This window comes from Blennius ocellaris (genome assembly GCF_963422515.1).
Source record: "Blennius ocellaris genome assembly, chromosome: 2".
Classification (NCBI taxonomy): Eukaryota; Metazoa; Chordata; class Actinopteri; order Blenniiformes; family Blenniidae; genus Blennius; species Blennius ocellaris.
The window spans coordinates 8942470-8963387 of NC_137651.1; the positions used below are offsets into that span (position 1 = coordinate 8942470).

A 20918-nucleotide genomic window follows, 5' to 3' on the forward strand; every position below is an offset into this window, starting at 1 on the left:
CGCCATTGATGTAAGGTGCCAGTGCCATGCTGCTCTGGGTGTTTCTTACACACACTCCCTCTCTCACTTACTCACTAACCCACAAACACACAAGCAGTAGGATGAGATTGTGTTGCCTCAGCATTTTTAGTTTGGTCCACTGTAATGTGATGGCTATTTAAAAGTGAACACTGTCAATTAAACATTAAAACTGCCACTTTGCTGTTGTCCGAGAAGCAGCGTTACTGCCTAAATACACTAATGGAGGCCGACGACAACAATGAGCATTGAATCAGATGTGCTATGAATTTAAAAGTGCGTACTCAAGTTCTTATCTTGGCACTCGCATCATAACACGACTTCTTTTGTGATGAATGATAATGATGGGATCAAGAGGTGTGATTCTGTGCGAAGGGTTGCGTGTATATAAAGTGCTGCTTTGCCTCTTCTCACCTGCCAGGCTTGTGAATGAACTTCTGCAGTCGAGCTTTGACCTCGTCGTAGGTGAGGAAGGCCATGTACCCCGGGTGAGTTACTGCCAAGCTGTTCCAGTTCCGCAGCAGGGACGACCAAGGCTACGCACACAGGAGAGAGAGAGAGAGAGAAAGAGAGAAGTGAGTCACATTGATGTGTGAGAGAATGGACACGGTTCAAATGGCAGGAATAAATGGCACTATGGATGATGTTGAAGCAACCGTTTACTGAACATCGGTGTGATCTAGAACGGTGGTAGCACTCAGGGTTCAGTGAGCTGAAAGGATAGCCTCAGCATAATTAGCGATATTTAAACCAGCGTGGAACTTATTTGGTGCCATCTGGGGCCACAGAAAGAAGAAAAACAACGCCTCCGTTTGTCTTACTGGACTGCAACCGCTTTGGTTGAGTTTGAGGGGGAAAAAAAAGTACATTTCCAATAATATTTCCTTGAAGTCACACTAAATTGGTACTCGGGCATTTCGATCAAATATTACAAGAATATGTGGATATTTAATGTGCATGTCACCCAACTTTCACAGAAACTTTGCTGCTTGTCCAGCAATGAACATCGTTTCATTAAAAGCAGGCATGTGTGTGACTAATTAGAAAACCAAATAAACATTCCTCCCTTGCTTGTCAGCACCTGAAATATTGGTTGGTCTGAGCTTTTGTACAGCGTGGCTTTACTGTCATTCAGCTATCTGCCACTAGTGGGGCTACAGTTGTTGGACTGCAATTTAAAACCAGGATATGAAGAGATGTCCTCTTGCAAAATCAATGCAGTTTGGCAGTACTTTCATAGACTATAATTTGTTTTAATTGTTGGGCAATTTCTTCAACTTGTTTAAAATTTGAGAGAAACGTTGGAGAAGCCTTGATACTTGTGTGAGGAAATTATGGCAAATTGCATTTCAAGACATTTTGGAAACTTCTTTTGACAAAGGCTTTCATGAACTATGGGAACCTGCCTTTAATACTGTAAGTACAGAAACTTGAGTCAGCTTTTAAGGTTATGTTTCTCCTTATAATCAAACCCTGATCAAGCCGCCCGAGAAGTCAGGAGAAAAGAGTGAATTCTTTTTTCTCTATAATACGCTGACTGAGCTCAGTAGTGAGTGGGTGGTTCCGCAATTGTTATCACCAGTGTGTCTGCTGTGTGAAAGGAAGTTCAAATAACACACATACATCACTGAAAATGAGCTGCAAAAGTGATGAGCTGCAAAATGTCACAAAGGCATGTTCTTTTCACCATATTTTCCTAAATTAAAATCTGCCGCGCAGGATTTATAGTATAAAAAGTGGCAAGTAAAAATGGCCTTCTTCACTGGACTGCGTTTTGTTTTTGCGTTAACATAGACTATCAGGGTGAATAAATAAAACTATGAAGGGTTTACTTCTTGGTTGCTTCTTTCTTTCATTTAAACACTATCTCATTGCAGACTGACACGGTTTCCTCTTCATCTTAGTAAGGCATCAGGCTTTCACATGTACAGTGCTTCACAATCTTTCAGCCTAAAGATACTAAATGAAATGTGACATTTGAAAGGCTCGTAATGTAATATACAAACAGTGCATGACTGCCATTCTGCCCCATATCAAGGACAGAGCTTAAAATGGCCACAGGCTCACTTCCTCTTCTGACAGTGCGGGCATTTAGAGGAGGACTTTTTCTGTATGAGGGACTGTCATGGGAAATATTAGTAATGCATTTAGGCTTCGTTAAGCCCGTCAGTGCCATGGACACAGGGAGCCAGGGATAAAGTCACTCAGACAATAAACAATATACTGTATACTGTTCTATATGAGAGGGTAGCAAGAAGGTTTTGATAATGTAAACTAAGATGAGTGTTCTCATGAAATAAATGATTTTCAGAATGGTAATGCCGATAGGAAATGCCAACACTGCATAATATAGATAATCATAAAAGATGAGTGATAATTGCCCCTTCTCTGCTCTCTTTTCTATTTTTTATTGAACCTTTCTCCATCCTGGAGATGAAGAAAAGTTTCTGCAGTACAGTGCAGTATGCTCAGTCTAAAGTACTGCTAAACCAGATGTTGGGACGGGACCTGGAAGCCGAGACACAACAAAACCAAGCTTGGCTGTGGCCTTCCAGGACCACGAGTGTCCATTTCTGTCCCAAACCAACACACTGCATTCTGCTGTCCTGTGTGTCTAATTGTAAAATGTACATGATAGGTTGTATTTAGCCTTAAACACAACTCCCAAAACACATTTGCAGTGTATAGTCTATAAATGAAAATGTTATGTGAAGCTGCGAAGGTAATAATGGGTGTATACCGCCGGCAAAAACTGACTATGTTCCAACCTTGGCATCATTTCTCCCCGAGGAGTGAAAGGGGAGCAAATATCATGACTGTACATCCTCTGGAAGGATTTATTTCGCGTGCATGTGCAAACTTCTTCAATTTTGAAAAGAAAACCAATTAAAAATGATGAAATAAACTTCAGAAAGTCACAAGTTTTACAGGTGAACAGTTGGGAGCTTTATAAAAAGGCTACCGGAACAATCGTCTTTATTTTCTACAAATCAATTTGCGTAATTTATGTTGCAGTGAAAAGATCCAATATCCAGCAAAATTCTACAACTTGATGCAAAGTATGCAAGTTAATCTTTGAAGGAAGGAGAATGTTATGTTATGAACTCACTGTCCCTTATCCAATTTCACGAAGGGACGAGGAAATAGTAACAACGTTAAGGTGCCGAGTGTATTGTTGTGCGGACGAAGGTGCACCGCCTACCTGGAAAAGCCTGGTGAAGATGTCAAACTCAAAGACGGAGATGTAATCGTTACAGGTGAGGTCAATGGTGGACTTGAGGGCCATAGCCTCCAGACCAGAGCTGATGGGGTGAAACTCGTGGAGAGACTGTCTGAACACCTTCCAAGGCACAATGGTTCTGAAAAGCAAAACAAACACGTAAACATTATGACTGTTCACAGTGGACAACCTTCATGCTGCCTTGCACCATAGATAAAATACTAAACCGGTAATGGGAAGGAAGTGGAAATAAGTTCACAGGTTGATCATTTCAATTCACAGTCTCAAGTAAAATACGTTGATGGTTAAAATGGGAAAATCAGAGTTAACACCTTTGTAATTTCACAGCGACTGACTCAGAATGTTTAATGATCCGTCACTGTCCCACTACATAAGATTTCACACTTAAATGTCAAGTCTCTTTCAAAAACACGTTTTAGTCCAAACATCTCTTTAATCAACAATCCAACACTTGCTAGAAAGAACAACGTTTTTGTTTCTCTGTCTGGAAGTTCAAGAGAAGCAAGGACAGTGAGACCACTGCTCTCAGATACATTTCATGCATTTCTTCTCACTGTGTGAGACACATTTGCACGCTTAAAGGTCAGGCCTACACACTGTTGTAGTGGTTTGTACTCTCACCTAAAAGAGAGATTAGTCCCAGACAGCTCAATGCTGGGTTTGCATGAATGAAGGTGTGTGGATGTTGGTTTCTGTGTTGGTTGTGATGGACTGACGGCCTGTCGGGGACATACCCGCCTTATGCACAGTGTAACCGACTCTGAAAACACCAGTCTACTGAAATCGCCATGGCAACAACGGATGTTAAATGGCAGATTTTTTTTGGGAGCAATAAAATAATCTCTTTGTATTTTTATGTTATTACATTCATTCTTCTTGTATTGGACAAGTTCATAATTAGTTTGTCTTGTTAAATTGATGAGCTGAACTTAAATTTGTCGCTTTGCCTGATTTAAAATCGGAAGCTTGTGTGAGGAAACAAATGAGGCAAGACAAACATGATAAAAGAAAAGCATTTAGTCAACGTGCGCTTCGTTTCACTTCAATGTAATAGGATTTTAAACAAAGGGAGACAAATGTGGACTTTTCCTTTGCCAGTGTAGTTTCATTCAATCCAAGCTGGATGCAGCTTCATCCCACTATGAACTCATGTTGGACAATGCAGTGTAGAAGATATATGAATGGGAATAGAAGTTACTCTTCTTGGGAACATCCTGTAAGGAACCACTGGTATTGCAGGAAGCCAGCTTGGACACATCTGGGTAATAAGGTATTCTGTGTGTAGACTGTAACTAATAACTGGGCTTACTTGTCGCCAAAGGCGCGCCTCCAGAACTCTGCAGCATCTGCTTTGGTGATTCGGAAGTTGTCACCCTGAAACAGACCGTTGGGGAAGATGGCCTTCAGCTCGGCCAGCATGTGGCTGAAGATCAACGACAGCTTGGTGAGGTTTCGCCTGAGGAAGCCAAGAACAGAGGGGAGAGTCTGAGATTTCACAAGTCTATCATTGGGATTTAGTTACAGACACTGGCAACATGAAGAAGGGAAAATGCAGACCGGCAGTCATTTGTCATCTTTCCATGTGTTGACAGATTATACTGTGTGCTAAACTCTTCAATTTTCTTTTTCTTGATTCACTGATTTGGTATGGCAGAGGTAAATCACTACATTTCCACCTGCCTTTAGCACTTTCAAAGACCTTTACAATGTCAGTCAAATTTACACAGCCTCTTCTTCAACGACACTATGACACATGTGGAGACAGGAGCAAGGATCAAACCACCAATCACAGCCACGACTTGAAGAAGCAAAGTAACTGCCACATAATGACAATTTATGTCATCTTAATTATCACTGGGCTGAGAGCCAATTTTTTTTTTTCTAAAGATGATACACTGACAAAAGAAACTAAAAGCATGTAAATATACACAGTTTTAAATAAAAACCAAAATACTCAGCTTTATACATATAAATAATGGTAAATAATAAATAAAGTATCATTGCACAGTTAGGAGTCTAACCCCCCCCCCACCCCCCCCATCATTGCTACATGTGCTCAAACATGCTAAACAACTATTTATGTGTTGCAAAACAGAAAAGAAGGGACAGTGAGATCCTTCGACCGAGAATAAAAAAATAAACACAACTGCCAAAAAAAAACACATTGGCATTCTCTTTTGATCAATGTTGCATGTATATGACCAAACTCTTTGAAATAAAGATGCCAGTCAAACATGAAACCCTCACAGCTCTCTTTGTGCATGCACTCCAACCACTCTTCATCTTCAGCATTTCCTGCAGTCGCAGGATGAAAGAACACTACCAGCAGCCAACTGTCAGGCTGGATGACAGTCCTCAGACATACATCTCTTTAATCACGCCTTGTTGGCCGCCTGGGGAATACATTTAAGTCGCGTGTACAGTTTGACCTTAAACACCTCTTGTTTCTTCAGGTTCTATTGAGCTAATTAGCACGACAAATACAAGCGTTCATTGATCCCAAGTAGTTTCAAAAAGGTGACTATAAAATTTGGTCTTGTTCTATATGCGGCAATTGTTCAGTTGAGCCTGAGAAAAATGTTCATGTTGATTTTTCCCATTTTTATTTATTAAGTATAACTACTAAATGTTTACTGGCATGGGAGTTCTCTTGAAACACTGATTACCAAAAGACTATGCCCAATCCACAATAAATGCACTTTCTTTCCAGCGTTGCAAGACAGAATAAATTTGCCATCATTCTGTCTGGCAGCTCAACCATGAAACATAATCTGGGCAAAAAAGAAATGACCAAGCAGGCTCCAACAATTCTTGGGTGAGGAATGCAGAAAAGCAGTATTGATGCCATTTCTACTTTTCAGCTGCAGGAAAAGTTCATCGTGCAAATAAAGCAGTCTGAAGTCCCTGCAAATGAGGACTTCCGGGGAGTTCTGCACTTGAGTTTCTTATGAAGTATGAAAGTCTTGGCTTTACCCAACCTCGGTCTTGACAGCTCAACAAAAAACTACTTCTTTTGTTCTTGCAGCATATGCATCCGACTTAAGACAAAGGGCATGAGAGTGGCACACATTGAAGCACCAGTGTCTTTGTTTGCCATGAATCTAGCGTAATGAAATGAGAATCATGTGTCTACCACAGGTGTGTTCATCTTAATCTGAAATAAAAGCTGAAAATGTGATTAACCAACTTATCCTATATTTGTTGGAAACCTGATTTTTCCTGCCGTGTTAAAAACATTCCCACTTCATGTAAAACAAGTTAATTTCCCCACAATAGAGGAAAAACACAAACATCTAACTTGCATGTGTATTCTGCCTTTTCTGGATTGACATCAAGTTCCTGCAGACTCACACCAAACAGAACTCCAACTTGGCAAAATTCCTGAAGTCATTGAACGCCTTTGAAATCATTTCTGATGGTGCTAAACAATCTTCCTTCACGCATTGCCACACCCCCCCCCCCCCCCCCGCCAAAAAGAAAAAACACCGTGGAGAATAAGACTTCGCAATAAAAAAAAAAAAAAGTAATACCCGCTGGAATAAAGCAGGAAATACCAAACATTATTTACAACCTCACGTAGACATATTTGTCACTTCTGAGTAGCAGCCTTTAGCAAGGCCTGATGCAGACAGCAACAACCAGCAGGAAATAATTAAGTGAACCCATCTGGCATATTGTCAGTAACAAGTGCACGATGTATCATTTCAAAATATCAGAACATTAAGCCCTATATGATGGAGTAGCGGGTAGCACCACTATGGGCTTGAGGACTTTCTGTGTCAAGTTTGCATGTTCTTCCATTGTGCGACTGGGTTTTATCCAGGTACTCTGGTGTACTGCTGCCATCCAGAAACATCAATTAGTCTTCAATCAGTGTGTACACATGGCCTGTAGGTGTGAATGTGTATGACTGACACTGCATTTGCCTTGCAGTGGACAAATGACATATCCATGGTGTACCCTGCTCTTCCCCATCATCAACCCAATCTCCCTCATAATCCTAAATCAGTTATTCAATGAAACGAGTATTACTGTAAATAATAACGAGTTATTTTTACTGAGTTTTTTGCAAATAAAATCTAGATTTAGATTTTATGGAGAGCTTGATTTAGTCAGGATTTTGGGGAGGAGGCCACATGAAACAGAAAGAGTTACAGGTCCAGATCAGAGTGACTCAGATTTATGTTGAGACATCGCAGAATAGAGCTCCGACTGCAGCTGCAAAGGGCGGGTCAACAAGCAACAGAGTGGAGGGGAGGAAAAGAAACGCACGCAATAAGGAAAACGAGGTGAAGAGGACAAGCGAGAAAGACTAAAAATTAATGGAGGAGGTGGGAAGAAAAAAGAAAGGAGAGAATCGATCGAGTTAAATCCACCGTGGCTCTGCACCAGATCACAGCGTTTGAGGCGTCACTCTAAGAAAGCCATGACTTACGACGCAGCACAGAGGGAGACTGTGCCTGGCTGTTAGGTCGGCTGAATTGACATGCAGGAGAGAAGGAGAGAGCAGTGAAAGAGCGGCTCCATTGCAGCTGCCCTGCACTACAGTACACACCCTATGAGAGGAGAGCGGGGAGGGAGTGGAAGGAGTGAATGAGGAGGGAGGACGGAGACTTGGGCTGGATGAAATAGATTAGTGTATGTTGAGAGCTCGCCGCACGTGAGGAGAATTGCTTACCTCAGAGAGAGTACACGTGGAACTTGGAGGAATTGCAATATTTAAACTGTAAAAAAAAACATTTCAATCAAGTTGTGCCTCATGATCGATAGGCCATCTGTGTTGAGCTCCTCATACTGTCTGCAGGTACCTGCAGGACTGCCCTTTTAAAGTTTTGCTTTCATTATGTCACCATTGATGTTCTTCATATGCTGTTCTCCTGTTTTGCATGTTTTAGTGGCAATGCAGTTCTTATTAAATACACAGATGTGCCTCAGAAAATGACAATACTATGGACATAATTTTTCAATGATATAATTCAAACATACTCGACACAAGCTGAAATGTTTCTTAATAGCAAAGTCAGAAAATGAACTACAGCCATAATGATCAAAAGCAAACATTTTAGAAACTTTTTACTTTTTATGGCAAGAGTGAACAAATTGGAAAAAAAACATTTTTTACATTTCTATAATATTTTCAAACAAGCCCGTATAATCTTGCCTTTCTATTATTGTGAGCTTTGTAGTGCGCGTTGCATGTTTGGAATTTTGCTGTGTCTTCATCTCATCATTATATTTGCATTAGAACAAATACTCTCAGTAGCTTTGAACCTTCAAATACATATGTTGTTTTAACGGAGACTGTTCTGTCTGCATTTCCTGGTCAAAATAGCCCCTTGACTAACTGTGGCACACTAATGGCAATGTTTTTTAATCTGCACTGTTCCGTGAAACTAACATCAAAAATAAGGTTTACAAGCGGTCACGACGATAAACAATCAAACGGGAAATCATTTAGTAGGAAAGCCTTGTTTTAAACTTCACGCCCTCGCCACATCTGCAGCACAGACTTGAAGGCGGAAGCGGCGTTTGCTTTTGTCTTTGAAGTTGAGCTAATGTTTCAAATCAGACTTTTAGCTTCGCAAAGCATTTCCCTGAAGAGCTCATGCACCCCCAAGAGCGTTTTCTCTTCCTCGTATGGTCTCATGAAAAGCCACCATTTGTGACACTATTTCAGTATTTTCTTCAGCAACTAACATCTCGGCAGGGGGCCGCCCTCTGTGTCTTCTGCTTCCTGGATGCGCCGAATACTGAGCGGAAAGCTGCCATCTCATCCCTTCCCCTTGCCGCCCTCTCTCTGCTCGCCGCTTTCATCTGAGCGACAACTGAACCCCCTCCACTCTGCTTTCATCTGCAACGTAACCATATGAAGGCTGTTTTCATGGCTCTGGAGTTTATGAGAAATTAATCTCTCGTCCCTCACTACTCTCATCTCCACATCTAGGTTAGTTGGAATATATTATGTACATTCATAAAACAGCAGTCGGGCTCTTCACAACTTTAAACATTGATGGAGGCTACTCCAGGCTTGAAGATTTCAAATCCCTCTTTTCAAACCATTCATTCAATTTAATTTCTAATTCATAAGCAAAAGTGATATGTTTGAAGATTCTCCCTTGGGGCGAGCAAGTCATATGGGCATAATATGTTCTTAAATTTCGTAATCTGAAGAGATTAATGCTTGGCAAATATTATGAGTGAAATTCAAGAGGCGGCAATTGAGAGCCAGTCAGTCCAAAACTCCAATGCGCAATCATCATCGTGTGGTAAGTTTGCAAATAAAACCAAACCAGACGCAGTTCAAATGATCTCACTGTGAGCTGAAGATACATTCAGAGCAAAGGCAAAGCACAATTATACAAAAGAGGCAAACATATGAGACATTCAACTATTTCATCCATCCATCTTCTATACAGTTTAATCCTGCATGGTGGCAGGGAGCCGGTGCTGATCCCTGCAAAGGCAGGACACACTCTGGACAGGACATCAGACCATCACACTTTCTCAGACAAGACCCAAGCGCACATAAACGGCAAGAGGGCTCATCGTTTAGTCCACTTACATGCAAGAGAAGCTTTGATGCATATTACATGATCTGTCATTTGCACTCATTCGCACATCAGTGATGCTTGAACACTACTGGGAGCCACTTGGCCAGGGTAGAATGAGGGATCAAGCCTCCAACTTTGGAACTGGAGGATAACCAGCTCGACCAGCCACAGCCACCAAGGTTGTTCTTTAAGCCCCATTTTGTCCCCCCTCAGATTTCTTAGCCTCTATCCAAGGCCCCCTCCACCCAGGAATGGGTTTAGGTAGAGGTATATGCAGAGAGAATGAATCAGAATTGAGTGTTTCCATCTTCATGAGTAAAACCGCTGACGCCATAGTCCTGCCCTCCTTTAATCTGCATGTGGTAACCCTTCCAACCAACAACAATGGTAGATTACATAGTTATGTTTGTGCTACACAAGCTACTGAGCTTATGGCTTTTGCAACAGATTTTCACATTCTCTTGCAATTTGTTGGTTTTATAATATGGTGTGAACCGGAGCTGAAGTTTGATTTTGTTGCTGGTTCACACAAAATGACTTATCTCACTGGCACATTCAGAATTTCCAATGTATATGTTTTGAGTTTCATGGGTATGACTCAAGCCTTCACTACAGGCCCGGTGGTTTCATGTGCATAAACATTTCTTGGTGTAATTTTGTGTGACCTTTCTGTAATCTGAAACATCTTGTCTCCATGTGGATGAGGTCAAAGATAATGTTCAAAAGCCTTAGATGAGTCCTAATGGGAAATAACTCCTCATTATAAGGAATAAGGAATCAATGCTGCCACAATTACCTCTTAACTCCAATTCTACTTAAGTGTCTCTGAACATATGCAACAATACCGTTTTCAAACCAAGCCAAACAAAAACGAACTGGTTTCCACGGCTTTCTTCCAACACTACGCATTTAATCTTAGATGTTTATTAGCAAGTTTCTTTGAAATACGTCTTGTCTGATGTGCTATTAATTTGAAAAACCCCACATGTGATGACAAACTCCGGTAAGTCAAGTGATTTGTGCCTTCCCAACACACCACCTACAGAATGTGTCCACATGGACTCCGTATGTATTCCCACAGAATATCCACACGGAGTGTCTGGCTCAGACAGGGAGGATGAACACTGGTGTGACTGGCATCAAGCACTCAGCCTGCTGCAGCTGTCTCCAGTGTGATTTTCACCGTGAATTACATGTTGCGTCTTTTTATCTGTCTGAAGCAGACAATAACCTGGATGTGATTTTCCAAAACTACTCCAAGATAAATTCAAGTCTAATCTCACACGTACAAGGGACAAGCCGTTATCTGCTGCAGCATCGCTCAATCCTCGTCTTTCTTCATCCTGCAATAGCAACTCTGTAGTGTCTGGACACTGGACAGAAGCACTTCAATAACCAACTCCTACAACTGTTACCGCGACTCTGGCCACTGTGCCAACAGTGGCATTGCAGAGTCAGCGAGATACAACCGCACTGTGTTTATCTGACCTCCTTGGATAGCCATTTATCCTTGGTGTGTTTTATCTTGCGTCTCTTTTGACCACAATCAAAGCAAAAAGCCAAACCTTTTTTTTTTTTAATATAAACACTGGGTTTTTGTCCTCCATCCCCCTCACGCTATAGTGACCTTTGACCTTGCAGCTGGCTGCTCCCTTCCTGTTTCCTGCTGCTTGTGATAAAGTAGCACAGCTAGCCAGCCAGCACCGCACTGCGCTAATACACCGCTGCACAGCCAGTAAGGGTCAGCCGTACAGAATGAGAGTCTGTCTGGATTGGCAGAGTCACAAGTAGCTGTAATATCATCTTGCAGCTGTATTATCTTTTCATTGAGACTGAAAAGGAAACACTGATCAAACACAAACCAAGGCCCAACAACAAAGCTACTATAAGGTTGCTTGCAATATTTTAAAAAGAGGAATTAAGGTAGATAAGTGGTGGATATGTAGGGGACAAACAGAAATCTAGAGATCAATAAGTCTAAATTCCCTACTGCCACAGATTCAGTTATAAGTCCATCATATGCAATAAATGTTTCAAAAGGCTCAGAGTGGCTTCATGCGTCTATAAACAAATCTGTCATTACATCTTTCGGTCAGATTTTTTTGCATTGAGTCATTACTTGGAAAACAAAATCACCACACCATAATGATTCCATTACGAGATGCGTGTGTCAGCATGCAAAACTTAGCATGGTGAGACCCTCAACATGTTCTCACAAAAGGAGTCACACTTGGCACACAGTGCAGCTCCAGCTGTGTGCAAATATTAGTGTTAGTTGATTTTTTTTTCTTTTTACATGAACATCATTTTGTATAAACATAAACTAAATTGGTATAAACAACTCTCCAGGGCTCTCAATCAAATTAAGGATTAGATAAAAGACACAAAACAAACCAAAAAAAAATGTATATGGCAATATTCAAACTGAAAGTCCTTCATTCAAAAATGCGTTTTTTTTGTCACACTTATCACAGTCTGGCCTCATCATGATAATCCAGGGAAAGGGAAAATCCACTGTGGCATTATTTTCAACATTAAATTGAATAATGTGGTGGACGATTCCACAAAAGTGTACAGAGGCATTAAAAATAAATGTCGCTCTTGTACTGGGGAACATAGAACACTGTGTTTGAAATTCCGGCTTACCACTTTCCTCCGGTCATCACTTTATAAATTCAAACTCTCCGGAACTGGCTTCACTCCAGATCTCCATCAGGAAACAGCCATGACAGCACACAACACATACCCACACGACATCGCATTTAAGCAATGGACCAAACACACTTAACGTCTCCAGACAAACACTCCCGAATAAGAAACACAAAATTAAAAAAGGGGATCAACACTTATTGAAATTGATGTCAAACTTCTTTTTTTTGGGTGATATTTTAATTGATCTCAATCTGGTAAGCACTTAATCGCACTGGTAAATTAGACAGGCTTAAAGTCAGATTAGTGCATAAAGAGAATGAGAAGATTGTTTAATAGAACTGATCTGTTTTAGTTTAATCCCCTCAATACAGCTAGACAACCCTATCGGAGTGCATATCTGAGCTCATTGTGTGAATAAACAGCAAGTGCTTGCTGTACGCTATGAAGCCACAGGTGATAGTGGGTTGAATCAGGCTAATCACCACAATCTAATAGTGTGAGGACTTCACAAGTTGGCTGTTCACTGACGCCGCTGCAACATAAATAACCATGATGTTCTGCTATTTGTGGGCCTGTGTCTGCGCATCTCTGCACATTGAGCCACAAGCTACTAGTGTGAGAAAATGTACTGGAAACAAACACCCGTAGCTCCCGAAGTGTTATCTACCCTTTCCATTCTTCGTAGCAAGAGCCATTTGCTTGACGTGCTAAAACCACAGAAAGATTTTTCTTACTTGCGACTTCATCACAACAAACTCAACTAATTGCCAAAAACATCCTGCTCCGAGCAGCACAGCGAGGGCCAACGCTTCCTCATCTTATTCACCACAGTTTATACAAAGAAGAGAGCCAAAAAGCAATGCATTCATTTTGATTCCTATCACGGTGAAGGAAAAAGACAAAGAGCAATGATGTGATACTTCCTACAGAGAGAGACATACGCTGCGGTACGTAAATCAACTTGATGTTGAAAGGCTGAAGCTCGTTCTCGGTTCAAGGCAGTCTACGTGAGGTCAAAGTCTCATCTGAGCCGACGCGAGCTATATTAGACTCAGTGCTGATATACAAAACGTTTCGGTACAGTTTTAGCCATTTCCTTTCTGGCAACGTGTACAACCAGACAACAGATAAGTGACCTACTAACAAAGCACTTTTATTTCCACCAGAAGCACAATGAAGTGATTGTTCTTTAGTTAGGGGACAGATGTGCGCGACTTAGAAGAATCTATCTCCTGAAATCAATAAGATTCATAACTTACAATTTATTTGTGCAGAGTCAGCTGAAGCTATGATTTATTGTGTTCTTCCTATCACTGAATGAACCTTTTATGCCCACAGTGGAGTGAGTCCACTGCCAGGTTTTTAAGCAGATTAGACAAACCCAACACTGGATCTGAATGAGGACTTATAGTGGGAGTTTTGTGGTCACTGCAGGTCCTCTTATAGAGCTGGAATGAGACAGCAAAGGGATGCATCTTTCAACTTTTAGAATACATCACAACATATATTGGGTTCTCCCACATTGGGGAAGGCACCTACTATGGTTCTCCACGGGCAGTTTCCCATGCGTTTGTCTGGTGGATACTTACATGCTTGCTTCTCTTCCTGAATGGCTTTGATGGGGACATAATGTGGGGACGTGGTGGAGCGCTTCCAAAAAAAGAGCTACATCACTCTTCCACCCTGCATGTTCCCTCGGTTTTGGCGAGATTTCGGTCTCTTGACTCTGCTGGAACAATTCTTCTCCCACATTTCTGGTGGCCCACACCGCCTTCAAAGCTGCGCTGGGGGAAAGGGGGGGGGGGGGGGGGGGGGGGGGGGGGCTTTGGTCCGTAGAGGACGTGGCATGCTGCTGCTCCCTTTACATTTTGTCATGTTCTGTCTCTTCATTGCCCCACTCGCATTATCAGTATGACACAACTGTAGTGGCTTGTTAGGTTTGTCTAACATGTTCATGGGCAAGACAATCATTGTTACCGGAAATGTATTGAACAAACTGCCACCCTTCAAAAACTTTAACAGCTTTTCCTGCCTTTATACTAATATGCCGTCATGAAATTGTCCATCTGAAACTTGCCTGAACTCAGCAGGTATTTTAAAACATCTCATACATTATGAACTTATTCCCCATTGCTCCTGATAAAACATGAAGGCAAAACGCTCATGTCCCCAGTACTCAACCGGACATCATTGTCATGCATGGCTGCACTTCCTCACAGCTCCATTCAACACTACAAACACAAATATTTCCAGCTGTATTATGGCTGCACTGATAAGATGGGCTTCGAGATAGTCAAAGTTAAGAGCCGAGCCCAACGACAGGCGTTTGTTTCACAGTCAGGTCCATACGCAGAAAATAGTAAGGCACATTTTAGAGCGAGTTTCCCTGAACCAAAACAGGAATTGATGAAAATGACATTTGCAAATACCACAGCTAATGTACCATATAATGCATTTTTTGGTGTGTTTTTTTGAGAGGTTCAAAAACACTTGACTACATCAATCATTACTGCACAACAACACTTTACTGTAAACAGTTACAGAATACATTTGGGTGATGATATTTCACATACAGGCTTGATGACATTCTCAAGCTGTGATCTGTACAACAAATGACATGAACTTTAAAAGTGGGTTTTATGATGCAAATCTGAGACAGTACAGGCAAACCAGATGCTGTTGCAATAGCTTAGTTGGCTAAGCAATTTTAACGTTTGCACATCCTCGCTTCGCTGGACCAATGAGCAATGACATTCAAGCATTTGGACTTGCACTGAGATGTGGCTGCTGCTTACATTTAGCCACACTCAGGCCAACATGATATAATTTACACAACACTGTACACACCGTAGGTCTGAGAAGATAGCACTGCAACAATGTCCTCACAAGCAGGGCTTCAACTTTGGTGACAGTTAAATCTTCAGGAATTTAATGGAATAAATTTAATCAACCCCCGAATGCAAAAAAAGTTATCCTCCAGAAAATTGTTTGGTGCAAAAGGCCTTGTACTTGACCAGAACTTAAAATCCAATCTAGTTGCTGAAGCTTTTGATGAAAAGTCTCTGAGGGTTTCTTCTCCCGATACTGAAAATATATACTGAATTCATGAACTTGGTGAAATTGTGACTTTTTCAGAGCCTTTTTTCCTTTTACATAAGTTGACTAGTTCCAATTAAAATGTCCATTTCGTCGATGGAAAGGTCAGTCACCCGGAACATTCTTACAAGTAACAGTAGCAGCAGCAAATAAATTTACTCAAATTCAACACTGCCAAGCACCCGGCGAAAACCAGTTGTTTGGCATTTCAGAGATGCATTTGCTTTCGTCTTTCCAGTATTGACTTGACAGATATTACCTATAATGTAACTACTGAAACCTTGAATGTTTTGTATTGTGAACAATTTAACCCAACACATTAATCCAAATCGATGTTTAAAAATAAAGGTCAAACAAGTTATCCAGCTGAATATACAGCTGAATGAGTCCAGGTTTGAGGAAGTTGTTCAAAACAACTATTGTAATCTCATCACCAAACCATGTCTGGAATGCATTTTTCTATTGTGCACAGGATTGGCTGCTGTCAGTAAAGGAAGGTAAGACACCCTAAGCAAGTACAAACAGAGAATGGATAGGAAACCTGGTGCACGTTACTGACCGCAGGCAATTATGCTACAAGCTGACAAGTATAGTTTTCATTCAAAGGCAAAAAATTGGTTCAGTAGTTCTCAAAGTGTGGAGCAAGCCGCCACTTCAGGGGGCACAATTGAGTGCTTTATGAGAGGGCAGGGCAACAAGAAAGTCTTAGGTCTTAGGATCAGGGGCTTTTTTTTTTTTTTTTTTTTTTAATTGAGCAAAATCATGATGAAAAGAAATAAGCCTCTATAAGGTTTTGAATTTTTACTGCCTCATTTTGAAGTAAAACGCCAGTGATCACTACAGCTTGTAATAAATTACGACATCTAACATTTAACCACATATAGCAGCACTATCTGGCATGAGAGATAACATATATGAATTTACTTTTGTGTGTGTCTGTTTTATAAGAAACTGTAAAGTAACAAAGCCGGATCCACTGAATGCCTAATGAACAGTTGTGGGGTTAGTAGAAGAGAACGTTTGCTGATAAAATCTGAACACTCTTCAATTTTCCAACTGTATTTATCAGCGTCCTTCATCAATATCTCAACAAGCAACAAATATGAAAAATCGTCAGTATGCACAACATTTGATATGTACAACTTTAAATATAATTTAGTTTTTTGACAAACACATTTGTCACTCATCATGTATGCACCATCTGTTAAAGATACTATTCTTAAAGCAGTTTTTAACCACATACTGGGGGGGGAAAAAAAGGAAAAGAAATGAAGGACGTGAAAATGTTTCTGTTTCTGAACGTTGACTAGGGAACGCCAACAGCTGTACCAGTAGCCATAACGCTTCACCAGCAGCAGATTAGCCTCGACAAGATAAGATACAAGACAAATGAGGAAAAGACAAACTTCAAAACTACAAATGATTTTCACAACATGTTGGCCTTGAAGGTCTCACTTTTTGAAGTGTGTGCCGTCCCACAGTGCAGTTGCATCACCCTACAGCACATAAGCTCACCACTTCCTGTCCCCAGCTGGACCCATCAACAGTGGTCAGGATACAAAGGCAGCTTAGTCCAGGAAGATGATCAAACAGACTGTCACACAGGGGTCAATGTGGTTTCCGGTTAGATCCACAGGGGGAAGGGTTTTTCGGAGGACACATTGATAGGCGCTTCTACTGTATGACCCTGCTTGGGGGCGGGTTGATGTTCAGCGTATATGTGGGTTTCCTATCTGACTGTGTTTATGTTAGCACTCACACGGGCTCCAACAAAGCAGCTGTGTTAGCCAAGAAGACCAGAAAGAATCCTTGTTTGTAAAAGAGAAATGATCTACCCATGTTATCAAGAGACCACAGTTGCAACTGCATCACTTCTCAGTTATGCCCCTCATTGCAGGAGCCCAAACAACTGCTCTATTGACCCCCAAGACACATCAAATGTTCAATTCTTCGATGTTCTCAGTTAAGAAATCTGGTTTAGAGTATAACATCCATGCCAACTAGTCATTCAAAAATGAGCAAAAAAAAAGTAAATATGAAATGAAATCAGTATTAGATATTCGAGTAGATTGTTATCTCTTGAGATCAGGGAGCATTTTAGCTGTGCTGAGTGAAGCCAAATGACTATGTTGTGTGAATTTTGGCTGAATATGGGTTGTGAGTGTTCATAATCAAGACGTGTTCACTCTCCACTTTCCTGCGCTGACTGAATTTCCTTGCTGTTAGCAACAATGCACCTCTTTCATTCATTCATTTCCAGTCAGTAGGTAAACACAGTAAACATAATGCACCAGATACGCACACAACTTGGCCTCTACTAAAGTCAAGATCAAGCTCAGTACAGTGTTGCTTGGGTAAAAACAAACTAAAACCTTCTGCATTCAGTCTGAGACTTCTCAGAGCCATGTGCTTCGCTCAGCTACAGCCCGACCACGCACTCGTCCCTCTCCAGCAACTCAACGCCATTGGTCAATTCTATGGCATTCTTAAGTGGGCTGATACTCATTAGTTAGTGTCGCTACCACTGCCTTCTCTATTCAGACAATAGCCGTCTTTGTGTGTGCGCACGCGCGCGCGTGTGTGTGTCTTTCTGCAATTAGAGATAGATAAAAAGATAAAAATGAATTTGAAAGAAAATGTTACATGGACAAAGACAAAAAAAAGAAAGCAGCCCGACTTGGTCCTTTTCATTTTTTCTCACAAGATGCATTCCAGTTGCCTTTTGCCTGCAACTTTATGTTCAAGGCAGAGGACAACACTTTCACAGAGGAACTGATCACCAAGATGAGGATGCGTCTCAAATTTTTTCATGATCAAGTTTGTAGGGACTGTCCAGACATGAGCTCATGCAAATCAACAATCGGTAAAACCTACATTACAGTCATTCAAACTTTGGAAAGTGACGACACAATATCTCTGAAAAATAAGCACGTATCTTCGTCACCACCACTCAGATTTAAACAAGTACACATGTATCAATCATCTTCAGAGACATTCCAATGATCTTCTCAAGCTTCCTTTCATGTGAACCAAAGGCTGATGACGCTTTCAGATGTTTTGTTAGACGCGTCTGATTCATGACATCGTGTTTTAGAGGAAATGGCAATACTCCAGATGCAGCGGTCCACAGACTCACTTTGCGTGCCAATTTGCTACATATTGACTCTGCTCTCACCTCTATCTCGTCCTGGTGTTCAAAATCTTGGACTTTCCGAACTAAACCACCACCGACTCCGGTAATAATTCACTCTTATTGGTCATCTCTTGGTATTATTTCAAAGTGTGCTTGCACTTATATTAACCATGTGACCATACGTTTGAAGGGTTTGGTTTAATATAATTTTTATACAGCGTGTCCTCAGGCGGTATGCTTGCTACAAGTTCTGCAGTGGTAAATTTTGACAACACTGTCAAAACCCGAGTTGAACAATAAACTTGCTGATGCACCTGGTGAGTGAACTTTAATCAGGTCTGTTCAGCTGAGTAAAGCTGAAATTCACACATGAACTGACCCAATGCCATTCCTTTTGTTGTCAGCTTCCTTCTGTCAGCGCAATTCCCCATTCGCTCAGTGTCACAGTGAGGCCAATCCTAAAAGCTCCTGAAGACAGCAGTCAGACATGAAAAGGCGCCGGTAATCGCACACCCAGGGTTTGAATAGAAAATCTTCTGCACAGCAACTTGCCCACTGCCAGTAAGAGAAAATGAACCTCGAGGCAGTTCTGGAAAAAGGTGTTGGTGGGGGGGGGCATTTGATAATGGTTCAGATGTTTTAATCGCTCTCAAGGGAAACGGCAACGCCTCGCTTAATGTTTTGTAACACAGTATATATAAGGCCTGTTACAACTATGCGCAATGGCATTCAGCAAATCAAATCAAAAGGGTTCAGTGAGGATCTTAAAGGCAGCACCTCAGGTCGCTCATCAACACTAGCATTATTTTGTGGCAAGACAATGCACCAACGTTTAGAAATGGACTTCACCGATAGCGCTTTTCCACCGTGTGAGCAGCCCCCCCAAAGCGCCTTACATGGTTCATCACATTCACCCGTTCACAAACCATTGGAGGCTGCAGCCATGCACGGCGCCGTCACTCCAATGGGAGCAGTTTGGGCTTCAGTGTCTTGCCCAAGGACACTTCGGCATGGCATGTTGGCAGGCAGAGATGGGAATTGAACCTGCAACCTTCCGATTTGGAGACGACTGCTCTAACGACCTTCTTGGTGAATGCAGGGTACAATTTGGACAGGTGACCAGTCCAGCACAGTGATTGATTGTGACTTTAATATGTATAGAATTTATGTTTGAGCAGCTATATTTCCTCAAAGCGCAGATGTTTTAGGCAGCTCCCACCAGCGAATGGCCTGCACCATTGCTTTGTGCTGATAAATAGCTGCAGTACGTCTGGAAGTCTTTTCAGCATCTCGAAGGATGCTTTTACGCATTTAGTACATTTCAGTCAAGAAAAACTCAAGGAAAGTTTGATCAACAATTCATGTCACATTAAAGAAAATGGACAACTGCATACTTCAGTGCAAGTCCAGAAGGGTTAAAATAGGATCACATGAAAGAAGAGAAAACAGTTTCTCTCTAAATGAAGAAAATGCACTCAGACAGCAGCATGAAGTGAACATGTTGAAGTAGATGGTGGAGATAGGGAGGCACAGAAAACAAAGTGACAGGCAGGCAGCTGTAGATTAAGCTGTCATTCTGACCACAGACGCTCACATGCTTAAACCACAGCACATCTCGCTTTGATACGTTGTGAGCTACAACCAACCCGAAGGGCTGGGGGTGGGTACAACAGCTCACACTGAGGGAACAGTCCTAATTATTCAGAATGAACATGCTGCTCTCAGAAGTCACACTTCCATTCCTTTACAAGAAAAGTCTGACCAAGACCACAAAGTTCAGAGTGATAACAGAAGAACAGAAACACCCAGCTGGGTCCTTCTCACACCATCCACTGCTTCAAACACAACAACTCATTTAATGTCGAGATGGGTGTCCCCGTTTCTGTCCACCTGACCCACCTGGGTTGCGAGTTCTCCTCATACATGCGATCTTTGCCTTCTTTAAACAAGCTGATGGTCTGCTTGGTCTTCTTGGTCAGGTTCTCCATAAAAACCCGGAAGTACTCGTTGTCTCCCAGAGTCTCCATTTTGCCCTCATAGCGAGACAAAATGGTGCGCAGGTGCTGGTAGGTGTCTGGCAGCAGGTCCAGGATGTAAGGGGGGCTGTTCTTCAGAGCCAATTTGGTGTTTTGGCACAGGCGCACCACCTGCAGAAAGAGAGGATATGAGGGGGAAGACAAGATATTATCAGAGACGAGAAATGGGTACGAGTGTGAAAAGCAGGCTA

At 41.7% G+C, this 20918-nt stretch overlaps 1 protein-coding gene across 1 annotated transcript in view; it reads right to left on the reverse strand.

The window, feature by feature from the left end:
* The window catches only part of cbl (Cbl proto-oncogene, E3 ubiquitin protein ligase), a 39056-nt gene that overhangs the window by 11554 nt on the left and 6584 nt on the right, over nucleotides 1-20918 (reverse strand). Inside the window, exons 2-5 of the mRNA XM_080513856.1 lie at nucleotides 20591-20838; nucleotides 4569-4715; nucleotides 3221-3377; nucleotides 433-554 (exon numbers count right to left, since the gene is read on the reverse strand). Coding sequence (XP_080369982.1) covers nucleotides 433-554; nucleotides 3221-3377; nucleotides 4569-4715; nucleotides 20591-20838 — 674 coding nt within the window. The remainder of the gene's footprint in view (nucleotides 1-432; nucleotides 555-3220; nucleotides 3378-4568; nucleotides 4716-20590; nucleotides 20839-20918) is intronic.